Source organism: Scyliorhinus torazame, chromosome 21 (assembly GCF_047496885.1).
Source record: "Scyliorhinus torazame isolate Kashiwa2021f chromosome 21, sScyTor2.1, whole genome shotgun sequence".
NCBI classification, from domain to species: Eukaryota; Metazoa; Chordata; class Chondrichthyes; order Carcharhiniformes; family Scyliorhinidae; genus Scyliorhinus; species Scyliorhinus torazame.
This window is the reverse complement of record NC_092727.1, coordinates 13,067,629-13,082,948: the sequence shown is the minus strand read 5'-3', so window position 1 is coordinate 13,082,948 and position 15,320 is coordinate 13,067,629. Positions and strand designations below refer to the sequence as shown.

General features: G+C 51.3%; 1 protein-coding gene across 2 annotated transcripts in view; it reads right to left on the bottom strand.

Moving 5' to 3' along the window:
• dscaml1 (Down syndrome cell adhesion molecule like 1) overlaps positions 1 to 15,320 on the bottom strand; it is a 692,721-nt gene that overhangs the window by 108,581 nt on the left and 568,820 nt on the right. For both annotated transcript variants that reach the window (XM_072486516.1, XM_072486518.1), the window contains exon 21: positions 332 to 485. In XM_072486516.1, coding sequence (XP_072342617.1) covers positions 332 to 485 — 154 coding nt within the window. The remainder of the gene's footprint in view (positions 1 to 331; positions 486 to 15,320) is intronic.

Genomic DNA, 15,320 nt, shown 5'->3' with positions numbered 1-15,320 from the left:
CAGTAGTGGAGAGAGTGAATTTTAAGGTGGTTTATGGGGAACCAATCGCACGGGTTGCTTTGTCCTGGCTGGCGATACAATGAAAATGAAGTTCTTGACTCATCACACCAATAAACCTTTGTCAATGAGTCTACAACCGAATTAGACCCGAGGTGGGGAGCTTTGACAGACTTCGATCTGAATTTACCTGTCCCGCCCTACACTTACCATGTCTGAATTTACTCTTGAAGTGCTGCTCAAAATGTGGGTTACAGGTATCCTAAAAAGGCAGAAAACAAAAACTGGAGAGGAAATACCATATTAACAAGACACCTGTTAAATGCTGACGTACCCTTTGCTGCAGGCTCGCCCATGACTTTATTGCTAACATTCCCTCGGCCGGCCGATGTGACTGCCGCTACCCACAGCAGGTACTGCTGCCTACGGTTCAGGTTCGGGATTCGGTAGTACAGGGTCTCTGGAGAAGCCTCATATTCACTGGGAGCCTGTGAGGGGGAGGAAGAATTTGGTCAGCAACAGGCAACAATGAAATACATACAAGCCAATGCTCTCGAGGGGAATTCACACAAAGATTTGCACGTCTAACTTCCAGGACCACTAACTAGGCAGTGACGGTGCCAATTCCAGGATTGAGAAGTTGCTGGGCTGGGTCCTCTTTGTAAATTTGCCAATTGCATTTGGGCTGGTTTTCTGAATACAAGGACAGCAGTGCAGTAAAATGCCTTTGCTAACAACAACCTGCATTTATATTGGGCGGGATTCTCCACTCCCGCTCCGAAGTGCCCACGCCGTCATGAACGCCGTCGAGGTTCACGATGGCGCGAAACAGCCCCTATCCCGACCGATTCAGGGCCCGATAATGGGCTAGGAGCGGGGCCGCGTCATTTACACGCGCCAGGCCTTGTCGCCGCGTAATGGCGGTGCCGCATACATGATGCGGCCGGCGCCGCATAACTGGCGTAACCCGCGCATGCGTGGTTGCCGTCCTCTCCGAGTCCGCCGCGCAAGAAGATGGCAGACGGATCTTGCGGGGCTGCGGAAGAAAGGAGGTCCTCCTTCAGAGAGGACGGCCCGACGAGGTGGGCACCGATCGCGGGCCACCCCACATTTGAGGTACCCCCCGGTGCAGGATCCCCCCTCCCCCCCGCAGGCCTCCCCCCCCCCCAGCGTTCCCGCACTGTTCCCGACGGCAGCGACCAGGTGTGGACGGCGCCGGGGGGGAACCGGCCGTTTTGGGCTGGCCGCTCGCCCCATCCGGGCCTGAGAATAGCAGGGGTGCCGGAGAATCGCCATTTTGGGTGTCTCGGGCGATTCTCCGGCCTGCGCCGCGCGGAACTCGACGGGGCCGTTCCCGCCGCTTGGGAGAATCGCGGGAGGGTGTCGGACCGGCGTCGCGGGAAATATTGGCAGCCCAGGCGATTCTCCCAACCGGCGCGTGAGTGGAGAATCGCGCCCATTGTGTCTCAGTGTAGTAGATCACCCCGAGTGCGTCACAGAGCGAGATGGGCAGCACAATAGCACAGTGGTTAGCACTGTTGCTTCACAGCTCCAGGGTCCCAGGTTCGATACCCGGCTTGGATATCTGTCTGTGCGGCATCTGCGCGTTCTCCCCGTGTCTGCGTGGGTTTCCTCCGGGTGCTCCGGTTTCCTCCCACAGTCCAACAATGTGCAGGTTAGGTGGTTTGGTCACACTAAATTGTCCCCTCGTGTCAAAATGTTAGGTGGGGCTGCTGGGTTACGGGTGATAGGGTGGAGGTGTGGGCTTAGGTATTCAGTTGGTTAAACATGATTTCCCTTTCACAAAACCATGTTGACTCTGCCTGATTACCTTGGACTTATCCAAGTGCCTTGCCATAACCTCTTTAATAGTAGCTTTTAACATTTTCCCTGTGACGGATGTTGAGCTAACTGGCCTATAGATTCATGCTCTCTGTCTCCCTCCCTTTTTGAATAATGGAGTTACATTTGCTATCTAATGGGACCTTCCTCAATAGCTTGTCATATGAGCAGCGGTTGAGGACTCTGGGTCTGTACTCGGAGTTTAGAAGGATGGGGGGGAGGGGGGTGATGATATGCATAAGGCAAGTTAGTACATAATACGATGCATGACCTCCGACCACTAGGTGGCATTGTAAACTCTCAGGAGTTTGGGAAAATTAAAACTAATGCACCAACTACCTCACTAGCCTCATATTTTAGGGCCACAGAATGAAGCCCATCAGGAGCCGAGCAGGTGTCAGCCCGCCTCTTTAACAATTTACTCAGTACCACTTCTCTGGTGAGTCTGTTCTGCGGCTTTATCAGATGCCTTTTGGAAGGCCATATACATCACATCAACAGCATTTCCCTCATCAACCCTCTCTGTTACCTTGTCAAAAAACTCGAGTTAGACATGATTTGCCCGTAACAAATCTGTGCTGGCTTTCCTAAGTCAACATCCATTTGTCTAAGTGACTACTGATTTTGTCCCAATTCGTTTCACCTAATTTTCTTGGATTTTATTTTATTTCTTACCTGTCCCAGGAAATCACATGATTTTCAGGTGGAGTGGTGAGTGTATATACGTGCGCAGGGCATTGTAGATGTGTGGGACAGGCTGAATGGACCAGTGGGCCCTTGCCTGTAGGTCACTGTCATACATTTGCAAATCACTTTAGAATGTGCGGAAGCAGTCAGATGCCTCAGTAGTTATGATAGCATTATTTTTTTTCTGATCCCCAACCACCAAGGACAATATTGCCGCCCTCATAGTTGGAAACATAAGTTGGAGGAGGTTCACAAGAATGCTCCCTGGAATGAAGAGCTTGTCATATGAGGAGCGGTTGAGGACTCTGGGTCTGTGCTCGTTGGGGTTTAGAAGGATGAGGGGGGAGCTTATTGAAACTTACAGGATACTGAGAGGCCCGAATAGAGTGGACGTGGAGAGGAGTTTCCACTTGTAGGAAAAACTAGAACCCGAGGTCACAGCTTCAGACTGAAGGGGCGATCCTTTAAAACAGAGATGAGGAGGAATTTCTTCAGCCAGAGGGTGGTGAATCTGTGGAACTCTTTGCCGCAGAAGGCTGTGGAGGCCAAATCACTGAGTGTCTTTAAGACAGAGATAGATAGGGTTCTTGATTAATAAGGGGAACAGGGGTTATGGGGAGAAGGCAGGAGAATGGGGATGAGAAAAATATCAGCTGTGATTGAATAGCGGAGCAGACTCGATGGGCTGAATGGCCTAATTCTGCTCCTACGTCTTATGGTCTTATGGAATCCAAAACCACTCTCATAAGCCCTGCAGCAGGAAGAGAGAAGCCAAGGTAAAGGTGAAGGGTTGAAGTAGGGAGGGAAATTTATCTTTTCAAGACTTTTCTGGGCAACACTCAAAATGCCAGTGCGTCGACCTTCATCAAAAACATCAGCGCCATGTCGTCCTCATTAGTCTAATAGAAAAAATGCGACTTGGGGAGTTGCCAGTTACATGCCTTTCATTCCATCAATTTTGGCTTCACGCTCACAGAGTGACCGCTGAAAAGAAACTAACAGAAAAACACAGTTGAGTTTCTTAGTAATCTGGAAGCTTGGCCCTCCACTCCACCGACAAAGAGACAGGAGGTCTACAAATTACTACTTATCAAAAGCTCTGCTTCAAATTCATTTCAATATCTGAGCCGTGTGTTGCCATGGAGATGTAATCTGCTCATCAAAGCGGCTGCTTAAACCATAGGGATCTGATACTGTTATTTTCAGTCATGTTGTCAAAGCTGCCTCGAAAAATCTACAATAACATTGGACACAATAACTTGTAATTTCAGAGAGAACTAAATTACAGCAGAACGACCCCCCCCCCCCCCCGCCCCCAGCACTGACTACCCTCCCCACCCCCACTTTCGACCTCCAGTCACAATAGAATATTAAATGCAAATTCCCCGGCAACGAAAGTATGCACAAGATTGAAACAACTCATCGAGCGCACGGACACCGACCATTCTTTCACAGCAGGGCCCCTACAGTTTGCAACAGTCAAAGTGCTTGTTGTTCTGTCGGCTGCATAGCTCCTGAACGAAGACCTAGTGCAGCCGAGCTTGTGAATTGGAGGATGGTTGCATAGAACATAGAACATAGAAAATACAGCACAGAACAGGCCCTTTGGCCCACGATGTTGTGCCGAACCTTTGTCCTAGATTAATCATAGATTATCATTGAATTTACAGTGCAGAAGGAGGCCATTCGGCCCTTTGAGTCTGCACCGGCTCTTGGAAAAAGCACCATACCCAAACTCAACACCTCCACCCAACACCAAGGGCAATTTGGACATTAAGGGCAATTTATCATTGGCCAATTCACCTAACCCGCACATCTTTGGACTGTGGGAGGAAACCGGAGCACCCGGAGGAAACCCACGCAGACACGGGGAGGACGTGCAGACTCCGCACAGACAATGACCCAAGCCGGAATCGAACCTGGGACCATGGAGCTGTGAAGCAATTGTGCTATCCACAATGCTACCGTGCTGCCCTTAAGAACAAATAAATCTACACTATATCATTTTACCGTCATCCATGTACCTATCCAATAGCTGCTTGAAGGTCCCTAATGTTTCCGACTCAACTACTTCCACAGGCAGTGCATTCCATGCCCCCACTACTCTCTGGGTAAAGAACCTACCTCTGATATCCCTCCTATATCTTCCACCTTTCACCTTAAATTTATGTCCCCTTGTAATGGTGTGTTCCACCCGGGGAAAAAGTCTCTGACTGTCTACTCTATCTATTCCCCTGATCATCTTATAAACCTCTATCAAGTCACCCCTCATCCTTCTCCGCTCTAATGAGAAAAGGCCTAGCACCCTCAACCTTTCCTCGTAAGACCTACTCTCCATTCCAGGCAACATCCTGGTAAATCTTCTTTGCACCTTTTCCAGAGCTTCCACATCCTTCCTAAAATGAGGCGACCAGAACTGTACACAGTACTCCAAATGTGACCTTACCAAAGTTATGTACAGCTGCATCATCACCTCACGGCTCTTAAATTCAATCGCTCTGTTAATGAACGCGAGCACACCATAGGCCTTCTTCACAGCTCTATCCACTTCAGTGGCAACTTTCAAAGATGTATGAACATAGACCCCAAGATCTCTCTGCTCCTCCACATTGCCAAGAACTCTACCGTTAACCCTATATTCCGCATTCATATTTGTCCTTCCAAAATGGACAACCTCACACTTTTCAGGGTTAAACTCCATCTGCCACTTCTCAGCCCAGCTCTGCATCCTATCTATGTCTCTTTGCAGCCGACAACAGCCCTCCTTACTATCCACAACTCCACCAATCTTCGTATCATCTGCAAATTTACTGACCCACCCTTCAACTCCCTCATCCAAGTCATTAATGAAAATCACAAACAGCAGAGGACCCAGAACTGATCCCTGCGGTACGCCACTGGTAACTGGGATCCAGGCTGAATATTTGCCATCCACCACCACTCTCTGACTTCTATCGGTTAGCCAGTTTGTTATCCAACTGGCCAAATTTCCCACTATCCCATGCCTCCTTACTTTCTGCATAAGCCTACCATGGGGAACTTTATCAAATGCCTTACTAAAATCCATGTACACTACATCCACTGCTTTACCTTCATCCACATGCTTGGTCACCTCCTCAAAGAATTCAATAAGATTTGTAAGGCAAGACCTACCCCTCACAAATCCGTGCTGACTATCCCTAATCAAGCAGTGTCTTTCCAGATGCTCAGAAATCCTATCCTTCAGTACCCTTTCCATTACTTTGCCTACCACCGAAGTAAGACTAACTGGCCTGTAATTCCCAGGGTTATACCTAGTTCCTTTTTTGAACAGGGGCACGACATTCGCCACTCTCCAATCCCCTGGTACCACCCCTGTTGACAGTGAGGACGAAAAGATCATTGCCAACGGCTCTGCAATTTCATCTCTTGCTTCCCATAGAATCCTTGGATATATCCCGTCAGGCCCGGGGGACTTGTCTATCTTCAAGTTTTTCAAAATGCCCAACACATCTTCCTTCCTGACAAGTATTTCCTCGAGCTTACCAATCTGTTTCACACTGTCCTCTCCAACAATATCGCCCCTCTCATTTGTAAATTGAGGGTGCCCCTTGATGGTATGCTGTGCCAAGGAACGGCGGGTGAAGGACTTGGGCTGCCAATTTTCTGTTGAGCTGAATCCTTGTCAGGGGGAGGCTCCTGAGGCTGGTGAGCCCTCCAGCATTATCCTGGGCTCTGCAGGAATTGGAGGTCAACCTCGAGGACGCAACTATGAAGAATTTTGGAGAAAAACCATCGGGGCATTGAAAGAAATGAAAAGTGTTTTTTTTTTCCATTTTGTTTGAAGCCTTTCGCTGATTTGATATAAAATATTGGGGATCCGAGATGGTAAAAAAAAAGTTTAAAAAATGGGGAAATATTTCCAAACTTGTTTTTTTCCTACTGGGATGCGAAGATATTGGGAAGAAACAGAATTTGACCGATAATCAAGGCTCATCGGATACAAAGGAGTGTCTAACTCCCAGGTTCGATTCCCGGCTTGGGTCACTGTCTGTGCGGAGTCTGCACGTTCTCCCCGTGTCTGCGTGGGTTTCCTCTGGGTACTCCGGTTTCCTCCCACAGTCCAAAGACGTGCAGGTTAGGTGGATTGGCCATGCTAAATTGCCCTTAGTGACCAAAAAGGTTAGGAGGGGTTATTGGGTTACGGGGATCGGGTGGAAGTGAGGGCTTAAGTGGGTCGGTGCAGACTCGATGGGCCGAATGGCCTCCTTCTGCACTGTATGTTCTATGTTCTGTATGTTCTATGTTTTAACCATTGTCAGTGTGGAGGACATGTCGAGGGAACAATGGCGGGAGCGTTGGTTGGGGGGGTGGGGGGGGGAGGGATGGTCAGAGGGCAGAGGGACTTGAGCTGGATGGTCATGTGACAAAGCCTCTAGAATTGCCTCCACCTGGAGCTGGCAACTCGAAAAACGTTAGGAAGAAGGGTGTAGATGGTTTCCTTTATTAATAACAGGTCATCAAGGTGTTCGGACAGACTGCAACACAGCAACACAGGCCCAGAAGAGATTCAGCAATTCTCCCTTTTAGTGTGACGATCGGGTACACAATGGGAGATGGTTTAGTAGCATTTTGTTTTCCAAAAAGGAAACTCAACGTTTTGCCACTGTTGAATTTTGGTGGCAATCTGCACACTGTCAACATTTTTAGGCTATTGTGTAGATTCCATTTTCCATATAAACGGAACCCCTTTAACCTCCCTTTTCATTGTATCACATGGCAGATCCCTGCTACAACCAATAGAAATGAGGCAGAGAGTAATCCAAACCATTTTATTGTACTTTCCTGAATTTTCATTTGTTTTGGTATAAGTTGCACTGGGTACCGCAGTGTAGTGGTGATGTTCCTGGACAAATAATCCAGAAAATGCTGGTGCAAATCTCACCAGTTCTAAAAATCTGGGAATAATTATCTGGCGTGAGTAACTGGCAGACTTTTGTAAAAACCCAATTGATTCGCAAATGTCCATTGGGGAAGGAGACATGTTGACATGACCCAGTAAAGGCTCCAGTCCAGCACCAATGTGGTTGACCCCGGACTGAACTCTGAAGCGGTCTAGTAAGTCATTCAGCTGTATCAGGAGAACTGAGGATCAGTATTGCCAATGATGCCATATGTCAAGAATGAAAAAGGTAGCTCATGTCTCTGACCATGTGGCTGTAAAACACCACACTCATGGTGCTTCGTTATTGGCACATACCCAGCCCTGCCTCACACCAAAGCTTCTGAGGCACAATATTGTGACGGTGACTGGAATCCTGCCCGCCAGCTGGGGAACTGGTGAGAGCCCCACATTACCTCTTTTGGGAAGGATCACCACACCATGTGCCAACCAGGCCAACAATGGGCCTCCCTCCACCCCCCCCCCCCCCCCACCCCCACCTCCCCCAGGATTAAAGACTATGGTGGGGGAGGGTCAAAAGTCTCGCTCGCCAAGAAATACCAGCCAATCAGAGGCCGGCAGCACTATCGGGCAGCAGTACCACCAGGAAGCTATGACACCACCTCAGGCCCAGGATTGTCCCTGGATCCCAGGCCAGGGACGAATTATGGTGGGAGATGGATGTTGGGAAAGCGGGGTGAAGGCTCGGCAGCAAGTGGGAAGGGCTGGCTCTCATGGGCCCACTCCTTACCTCTGTCTGAGTGCCTTTGAATGAAGGAGTCTCCTGGGAGAAAATAAGGAACCCCGCACGGGTTTGCTGGTCGTTCCCCCGACGAGCCGACAGCCCGTCATTGGGTCAATACCAAGCCGTGTAATGGCCTCTATTGGTGGCGGGGCAAGAAGGATGTCCACAGGCTTACCACCATGGATTTAATTGGAATGGCGGCAGGAAGGCAGTGGGGTCTCCTGTTGCTACCCTCCTACTTAATTAAATGCCCCACACCATCAAACCCACCACAGGGATGGGCACAAGACTCTTCCCCATTGGTTTCCATGCAGGGAACGGGAATGTCTTGGTGAGGTCTGCATGCCTACAGCAAAAACATTGGTGAATAAAGAAAAATGGAAGCACGAGAATAGATTATGAAATGAAAATGAAAATGAAACGAAATGAAAATCTCTTATTGTCACAAGTAGGCTTCAAACGAAGTTACTGTGAAAAGCCCCTAGTCGCCACATTCCGGCGCCTGTTTGGGGAGGCTGTTACAGGAATCGAACCGTGCTGCTGGCTTGCCTTGGTCTGCTTTCAAAGCCAGCGATTTAGCCCTGTGCTAAACCAGCCCCTGCACTCTAGACCACTCTAGACTCTGATTGTCATTCAACCTGCATTTATATATCATTTTTAACAGAATCAGGGTGGCACGGTAGTTAGCACTGCTGCCTCATGGCACCGAGGACCCGGGTTCAATCCCATCCCCAGGTCACTGTCCATGTGTAGTTTGCACATTCATAGAATCATAGAATTCACTGTGCAGAAGGAGGCCATTCGGCCCATCGGGTCTGCACCGTCCTCGGAAAGAGCACCCTACCTAAGCCCACACCTCCACCCTATCCCCGTAACCCAGTAACCCCACCTAATCTTTTTTTAAAAATATATTTATTAAAGTTTTTAACACAATTTTTCTCCCTTACAAACAACAACCCCCCCACCCCCCGTAACAAAAAAAAAGAAACGAGAAATCACGCGGAGCAAGATAATAAACATGACAAAACAGTATATTTACATAGCTTGTACACTGGCTCTCTCCTGTACGTGCCAGTTTCCCCGACTCTTCATGTTATCGCTTGCTCGTCCACCCCCCCAGGCAGCTCCCCCCCCCCCCCCCCCCCCGGATGTCCCCCCCCCCCCCCTCCCCCGCCCCGCCTGTAGAACCCCTGCACAGACCCTCTCAAGGCGAACTTGATCCTCTCCAACTTTCTGAACCCAGCCATATCGTTTATCCAGGCCTCCACGCTGGGGGGCTTCGCCTCCTTCCACATTAGCAAGATCCTTCGCCGGGCTACTAGGGACACAAAGGCCAGAATCCTGGCCTCTTTCGCCTCCTGCACTCCCGGTCCGTCCACTACTCCGAATATTGCTAGCCCCCAGCTTGGCTTGACCCGGACTTTCACCACCTGAGATATTGCTCCCGCCACTCCTCTCCAGAACCCCTCCAGTGCCGGGCATGACCAAAACATATGGCCATGGTTCGCCGGGCTCCCTGAGCACCTTCCACATCTGTCCTCTACCCCAAAGAACCTGCTCAACCTCGCCCCCGTCAAGTGAGCTCTGTGAACCACCTTAAATTGTATCAGGCTGAGCCTGGCACACGAGGAGGAGGAATTAACCCTACCCAGGGCATCAGCCCACAGACCTTCCTCGATTTCCTCCCCCAGCTCCTCCTCCCATTTACCCTTCAACTCTTCTACCAGCGCTTCCCCCTCTTCTTTCATCTCCTGGTGTATTGCCGACATCTTGCCCTCCCCGACCCATGCACCCGAGATCACCCTGTCTTGAATTTCTTGTGCCGGGAGCTACGGGAATTCCCTCACCTGTCGCCTCACAAAAGCTCTCACCTGCATATATCTAAAGGCATTTCCCGGGGGTAACTCAAATTTCTCCTCCAGTGCCCCTCGGCTCGCAAACGTTCCGTCAATGAACAGGTCCCCCATTCTTCTGATCCCCGTCCGATGCCAGCTCTGGAACCCCCCGTCCATCTTCCCCGGGACAAACCGATGGTTACCCCTGATCGGGGACCACACCGATGCTCCCATTGCACCCCTGTGCCGTCTCCACTGGCCCCAGATCCTTAGCGTTGCCGCCACCACCGGGCTCGTGGTATACTTTGTCGGCGAGAGCGGCAGCGGTGCAATCACCAACCCAGGCTCGTTCCTTTGCAGGACGCCATCTCCATCCTCTTCCATGCCGCCCCCTCTCCCTCCATAACCTACTTGCGGATCATCGCCACATTTGCTGCCCAGTAGTAGCTCCCCAGGTTTGGCAGCGCCAACCCTCCTCGGTCCCTACTGCGTTTCAGGAACCTTCTCCTTACCCTCGGGGTCTTATTCGCCCACACAAACCCCATAATACTCCTGCCTACTCTCTTAAAAAAGGCCTTGGTGATCATGATGGGAAGGCACTGAAACACAAACAAAAACCTCGGAAGGACCACCATTTTGACCGACTGCACTCTACCCACAAGCGAGAGCGGTAGCATGTCCCATCTTTTAAAATCCTCCTCCATTTGCTCCACCAAACTCGTCAGATTCAGTTTATGTAGGGCCCCCCAACTCCTGGCTATCTGGATCCCCAGATACCAAAAGCTCCCCTCCGCCCTCCTCAGCGGTAGGTCCCCTATCCCTCTTTCTTGGTCCCCCACCTGTAATACAAAGAGCTCACTCTTCCCTACATTGAGCTTATAGCCCAAAAACTCCCCAAACTCCCTTAAAGTCTGCATGACCTCCACCATCCCCTCCATTGGATCCGCCGCGTACAGCAACAGGTCATCCGCATATAGCGACACCCGATGCTCTTCTCCCCCTCGGACTACCCCCTTCCATTTATTAGACTCCCTCAGTGACATGGCCAATGGTTCAATCGCCAATGCGAACAACAGGGGGGACATGGGGCACCCCTGCCTCGTCCCTCGGAACAGTCGAAAGTACTCCGACCTCCGCCGGTTCGTCACTACACTCGCCATCGGGGCTCTGTAAAGGAGCTTAACCCAACTGATAAACCCTCCCCCGAACCCAAACCTACGCAGCACCTCCCAGAGGTACTCCCACTCTACTCGGTCAAAGGCCTTCTCCGCGTCCATAGCTGCCACTATCTCCGCTTCTCCCTCCACCGGTGGCATCATTATCACGTTTAAGAGCCGCCGCACATTGGTGTTTAGCTGCCTACCCTTTACAAATCCTGTCTGGTCCTCGTGGATTACCCCCGGGACACAGTCCTCGATCCTCGTGGCCAGCACTTTTGCCAGCAACTTTGCATCCTCATTAAGGAGCGAGATCGGCCTGTACGATCCACATTGCAGTGGGTCCTTGTCCCGCTTTAGGATCAAAGAAATTGTCGCTTCCGACATTGTCGGAGGTAGGGTCCCCTCCTCTCTTGCCTCATTAAAGGTCCTCACTAGTAGTGGGGCCAACAGGTCTGCGTACTTCCTGTAGAACTCTACCGGGAACCCATCCGGTCCCGGGGCCTTCCCCGCCTGCATGCTCCCCAAACCCTTGCTCAGCTCCTCCAACCCAATTGGTGCCCCCAAACCAGCCACCTCTTGCTCCTCCACCCTCGGGAATCTCAGTTGGTCTAGGAATCGTCTCATACCCTCTTCCCCCGCTGGGGACTGAGATCTGTACAGCTCTTCATAGAAATAAATGCCTCGTTTATTTTCGTCGCACTCCGAACCGTGGCTCCCCTTCCATCTTTGACTCCCCCTATTTCCCTCACTGCCATCCTTTTACGGAGCTGGTGTGCCAGCATCCGACCAGCCTTTTCCCCATACTCATAGGTCGCCCCCTGCGCTTTCCTCCACTGTGTCTCAGCCTTCCCTGTGGTCAACAGGTCAAACTCCGTCTGGAGCCGTCGTCTTTCCCCAAGTAATCTTTCCTCCGGGGCCTCTGCATATCTCCTGTCCACTCTCAAAATCTCCCCCACTAACCTCTCCCTTTCCATGCCCTCTGTCGTCTCCCTATGAGTCCTAATGGAGATTAGCTCTCCCCTGACCACCGCCTTCAACGCCTCCCATACCACCCCTACCCGCACCTCTCCGTTGTCGTTGGCCTCCAAGTACCTTTCGATACACCCCCTCACCTTCCCACACACCACCTCGTCCGCCAGCAATCCCACATCCAGCCGCCACAGTGGGCGTTGGTCCCTCTCCTCTCCCAGCTCCAGTTCCACCCAGTGCGGGGCATGGTCTGAAACGGCTATGGCCGAATACTCCGTCCCCTCCACCCTCGGGATGAGCGCCCTGCCCAGAACAAAAAAATCTATCCGGGAGTAGGCTTTGTGTACATGGGAAAAGAAAGAAAATTCCCTGGCCTGCGGCCTTGCAAACCGCCATGGGTCCACTCCCCCCATCTGATCCATAAACCCCCTAAGTACCTTGGCCGCCGCCGGCCTCTTTCCAGTCCTTGATTTGGAGCGGTCCAGTGCTGGATCCAACACTGCATTGAAGTCCCCTCCCATTATCAGGCCTCCTTTCTCCAGGTCCGGAATGCACCCCAACATGCGCTTCATGAATCCTGCATCATCCCAGTTCGGGGCGTATACGTTTACCAACACCATCCACGTCCCTTGCAGCCTACCGCTCACCATTACATATCGCCCTCCATTGTCCACCTCAATAGTCTTGGCCTCAAATGACACCCGCTTTCCCACTAATATTGCCACCCCTCTATTCTTCGCGTCCAGTCCCGAGTGGAATACCTGTCCTACCCATCCCTTTCTTAACCTGACCTGGTCCGCTACCTTCAGGTGGGTCTCTTGGAGCATGACCACGTCCGCCTTCAGTCCCTTTAAGTGCGCGAACACTCGAGCCCTCTTCACCGGCCCATTCAGTCCCCTCACGTTCCACGTTATCAGCCGGATTGGAGGGGCTCTCACCCCCCCCCCTCCCTGCCGACTAGCCATCTCCTTTTCTGGGCCAGTCCCGTGTCCACTCCTCCCTCACCCTCCAGTCCCCCAGACGGGGGACCCCCGTCCCGACCACCTCTTCTATGTCCCATTCACTTTCGGCCAGTGCAGCAGCAAAAACAAAAAAAAAACGCGCTTTCCAAAGCCCGCTCCGCCCCCTCTGGCGCAGCTCCTGTCGCGGCCTTGTCTCTCTCCCCCAGCCCATGTAACATTTCCTGCGCGTGATTGTGATTGACCCCCTATATACAACAACCATCACACATCAAACCTCAAATATCCCCCCGACCCTCACAAACCCTCAGTTAGAGTCCAACTTTTCGGTTTGTATAAATGTCCACGCCTCTTCAGGTGTTTCAAAGTAGTAGTGTTGGCCCTTGTATGTGGCCCACAGTCGCGCTGGCTGCAGCATTCCGAATTTCACTTCTTTCCGGTGCAACACCGCATTGGCCCGGTTGAAACCCGCTCTCCGCTTTGCAACCTCCGTGCTCCAGTCCGGGTATATTCGGATCTCTGCATTGTCCCACTTACTGCTCCGCTCCTTCTTGGCCCATTTCAGGACCCACTCTCTGTCCGTGAACCGGTGGAACCTCACCACCATCGCCCTTGGCGGCTCATTTGCCCGGGGCCTCCTCGCCAGCACCCGGTGTGCCCCGTCCAACTCCAGCGGCCTCGAAGGGGCCTCCTTGCCCATCATCGCCCCGAGCATCGTGCTCGCGTATGCCCCGGCATCGGCCCCCTCCACTCCTTCAGGGAGACCCAGGATCCGCAGATTCTTTCTCCTTGACCTGTTCTCCAGGTCTTCGAGTCTTCCCACCCACCTCCTGTGTAGCGCCTCGTTCTGCTCCACTCTCACCACCAGGCCCGAGATTGCGTCCTCATTCTGACCAACTCTTTTTTGTACCTCCTGGATCTGAACCTCGTGGGCCTTCTGGGTGATCCCGAGTCCTTCGATTGCCGAAAGCATAGGCGCCAGCATTTCCTTACGCATCTCCTCGTGCTGCTCCTCGAAGCAGTGCTTAATAAACTCCTGCAGCTCCGCATAGCCGCACCCGGAAGTCCCACCTAATCTTTTTGGACACTAAGGGGCAATGTATCACGGCCAATCCACCTAACCTGCACTTCTTTGGACTGTGGGAGGAAACCGGAGCACCTGGAGGAAACCCACGCAGACACAGGGAGAACGTGCAGACTCCACACAGACAGTGACCCAAGCCAGGAATCGAACCTGGGACCCTGGAGCTGTGAAGCAACTGTGCTAACCACTGTGCTACCGTGCCCTCCCCGTGACTGTGTGGGTCTCACCCCCACAACCCAAAGATGTGCAGGTTAGGTGCATTGGCCACGCTAAATTGCCCCTTAATTGGAAAACAAATGAATTGGGTACTCTAAATTAATTTTTTAAAATCTTTAACAGAATAAAGCATCTCAAGGCACTTCACCAGAGCTAACGAGACAATAGTTGACACCAAGCCAGAAAAGGAGACATTTGGTCCCGTAACCAATCACTTGGTTAAAGAAGTACATTTTAGGGATCATCCGAAGGCAAATACAGAGTTTAGGGTCAAGATGGCTCAAAGCAATGCCCCCAATGATGGTATAGGCACTGCATGGGCAATACCAGAGGAAAAGGACTAGTTGTTCTGCCATAAAGGTTTTGATAAACTTGCAACACTGAAGACAGTATGTTGCTAATGTTAACATGTTATGCTGTGGTAAATAACTCTTTCACACCAGGGAAGGGTTTCAATTTTTCGAATGGTTCATTGCACTAGAAACGCACCATATTATTCCCTGGGACGAATGGGAACAGAATCAGGTTTTTACAGGCTGAATTCCCCACTCCCTTGTCCCAAAATGGGCAGAGACCTCTTAACCATCACAGCGAGCTTTGCGAAAGATGAACAGATGCCACACTTGACGTCTCTGCATCTACGTTTAACCTCGTTCTGCACAGCTCAGCTGGGCAACCTATAACAACTCTCGGACAGGGCACTTTGCCAAGTGACAATGCCCCGGTAAATATCTGCCTGCATAACCCAGATTCAGAAACATCAGTCATCGATCACAGAAGAGTGTCCGAGTTGTTGAAATAACATTGATGAGTCACTGATAAATGAGCATATGGCCATACTACACTTACTGAAGGACTCACAGGGGAAAGCAAAACATCTGCATTACAAAGGCTGCTCATCGATA